This window comes from Meleagris gallopavo, unplaced genomic scaffold (genome assembly GCF_000146605.3).
Source record: "Meleagris gallopavo isolate NT-WF06-2002-E0010 breed Aviagen turkey brand Nicholas breeding stock unplaced genomic scaffold, Turkey_5.1 ChrUn_random_7180001859275, whole genome shotgun sequence".
Classification (NCBI taxonomy): Eukaryota; Metazoa; Chordata; class Aves; order Galliformes; family Phasianidae; genus Meleagris; species Meleagris gallopavo.
In genome coordinates this window covers 1,975-4,934 of record NW_011125131.1, presented here as the reverse complement: position 1 = coordinate 4,934, position 2,960 = coordinate 1,975, and the positions used below count along the sequence as shown (strand labels likewise).

General features: G+C 65.4%; 1 protein-coding gene across 1 annotated transcript in view; it reads right to left on the bottom strand.

The window, feature by feature from the left end:
* Positions 1-2,960, bottom strand: part of LOC104915916 (sialoadhesin-like) — a gene marked incomplete at its 3' end in the record, with an annotated part of 8,720 nt that overhangs the window by 3,787 nt on the left and 1,973 nt on the right. Inside the window, 5 exon segments of the mRNA XM_031557566.1 lie at positions 3-79; positions 81-130; positions 132-244; positions 968-1,222; positions 2,267-2,530. Coding sequence (XP_031413426.1) covers positions 3-79; positions 81-130; positions 132-244; positions 968-1,222; positions 2,267-2,530 — 759 coding nt within the window.

Here is a 2,960-nt window from a genome sequence, read left to right as displayed (position 1 = left end):
GCAGCGGTACGTCCCGCTGTCCTGCAGCCGCACATCACGGAGCTCCATGCGCAGCGCATTGCGGGCGGCCGTGACCCCCTGCGCCGCCCGGGGCCGCAGGAGAGCTGCTGGTGGCCACCAGGTTGTCCCCCGTGGTACAGGGCCAGCACGGCCGGAGGGTGGCTGTCCACCACGCAGCGCAACACGGCCAGCCCTCCGCCGTGCGGCTCCTGCAGCAGCGTCAGCACGGGGGCCGGGGGGGGGTCGTGTGGGATGGGGGGTCAGCGGTGCAGCGGGCTCCAATCGTACCCGGCGCCTGAGCACCCACAGAGCCTCGGAGATGGGTGCCGGGCCGGAGCTGAGTGCAGCTTCTGGAGTGCAGTGGGGCAGCGGGAGGCGTTGCGACGGATGGGTGCTGCTGCAGCAAGTGCCTCTTTGTGGCACCCGCAAATATTGCAATGGACGGGCAGTGGTGCAGCAAGGGCTGCTTTGTGGCACCTCCAAACACTGCAGTGTGTGGGCACTGGGGCAGCAGACGCCATTTAGCCCTGCATCCACATCCCCTGCATCCACCTGCACCCCCAGCACACACTGCAGTGGATGGGTGCTGGTGCAGCGAGTGCCGCTCAATCCTGCATCCACGCCCCTGCGTCCATCTGCATCCCTGCATCCATCTGCACCCCCAGCACACACTGCAATGAAGGCTGCTGGTGCAGCGAGTGCTGCTTTGTGGCACCTCCAAACACTGCCATGGATGGGCGCTGGTGCACCATGCACCCCCTGCATCCATCTGCACCCCTGCAGCAATGGGTGCTGGTGCAGAAATGCACCACTCCGCAACTTCCATTGCGGTTCTCAACCGCAGCCTGCTGCAGCCACGCACCTCCTGCATCCAGCTGGACGGACGCTCCTTTTGGGCTGATCTGCAGGGCCCCTTCCCACCCACTCTACGGTTCCACAGCCCCCCCAGCCCCCCGGGGTCACTCACACGTCACGCTGAGGCTCAGGGCCGGGGACTCAGCGCTGCCCCACGCATCGGTGGCCGTGCAGGAATAGAACCCAGCGTCGGAGGCGGCGGCGTGTGGGAGGAGCATGCGGTGAGCAGGGCCCTGCTGCAGCCATGCACCGTTGTGGTACCACGTGTAGTTCAGCTCCCGGCCCTCCTGGCCCGGCACGTTGCAGGACAGCGTGGTGGCCGTCCCCTCCTGCACCTCAGCGGCGGGGCTGATGGACACCTCTGCGGCTGGTGGGGGGCGGGGGTGCTCAGGGGAGGTGGGAAGTGGGGCTGCACTGTCCTGCACAGCACTTTGCACCACTGCATCTCCTGCATCCCGAATTCCCTGCACCCCCTGCATCCTGCACTCGCACCCCCTGCGTCCTGCATCCCCTGCACCTTGCATTCTGCATCCGCGTCCCCTGCATCTACACCCCTGCACCCCCTGCATCCCCGCATCCCCTGCATCCTGCATCCATACCCGGCACCTTCACCCCTGCACTCTTGCATATCCTGCATCCCACATCCCCTGCATCCTGCAGCCACACCCCTGGGTCCTCTGCATTTTGCATCCTGCATGCTGAACACACAACCCCCCATCCTTGCATCCCCTGCAGCCACCCCCTCCATCTGCACCCCTTCACCCCCTGCATCCCCTGCACTCACACCCTGCACCTGAACACCTGCACGCTTGCATCCCCTGCATCCCATACCTTACACCCACACCTCCATCCACTGCACCCCGCATCCACACCCCCTCGCCCCCTGCATCCCATATCTCCTTATCCTGCATCCCCTGCATCCTGCACCCTTCACCCCCTGCATCCACAACCTGCATAGGCACCCCTGCATCCTTTTGTCCCCCGCATCCCACATTCCACACCCCGCCCTTGCATCCTGCACCCTACACCCACATCTCCATCCCCCGCATCCCACATCCCCCTCATCCCCCGCGCCCCGCATCCCCTGCATCCGCCCCCTGCATCTGCATCCCTTAAACCCCTGCATCCTCTGCACTCACACCCCATACCCTCACATCCCCTGCATCCCCCACCTTACACCCACATCTCCATCCCCTGCATCCTGCATCCCCTGCACCCCGCATTCCACACCCCTACCCCACACCCACATCTCCATCCCCTGCACGCACACCCTCTGCAACCCCCCCATCTCTCACCCACCCCCCACGCACCCCCTGCGCCCCTCACGCCCCACCCAGCAGCAAATCCTCCCCCCCCCACTCACCGTTGGACGCATCCCCCCCCCCCGCTGCCCCCATCCCCCATCACTCACACATGACATACAGCGTCACAGCGGGTGCCACACCGGTCCCGATGGCGTTTTGGGCCTCACAGTGGTACCGCCCGTGGTCCCGGCCCCGCACGCCCCGCAGCACCAGGATGGGCCCCGTGCCCACAGCTGTGCCGTCCTTGTACCAACGGAAGGCGGTGATGGGAGGGTGGCTGCTGTTCACCGTGCAGCTGAGGGACAGCGTGTCACCCACGCGGACGTGATGTGTGGGGGGGTCCAGGGACACCTCGGTGCCTTTGGGGGGGTCTGCGGGAGGACAGAGGGACGGACGGTGGTGGGGTGGGGATGGGGGGATGCAGGAAGGGATCCCTGGGACAACCGAGGGTCAAGCAGGTAGGGGACAGTGCTGTGCCAAAGCACAGAGGGGAGAGGTGGTGAGTGGGGCTGGGGGCACCAGCGCTGGCCCTGGCCGTGTTGGAGGGACGGGGGGAAGAAGATGGGGGGTGTCTGCCCCAGCTTTTTGCAGTGGGGGTGGCAGGGATGACATGGGGAGGTGACCCCGTCTCCATCATCATCCTTATTCCCATACTCATCTCCATCCTCAACCCCATCCTTTTTCCCCTCCCTAACCCCTTTACTGTTTTTTTCCTGCTCCCATCTCCATCCTCATCCCACCCCACCTCCATCCCCACCCCTTCTCCCATCCCCATCCCTATCCCCATCCCCTCCCCTTTTT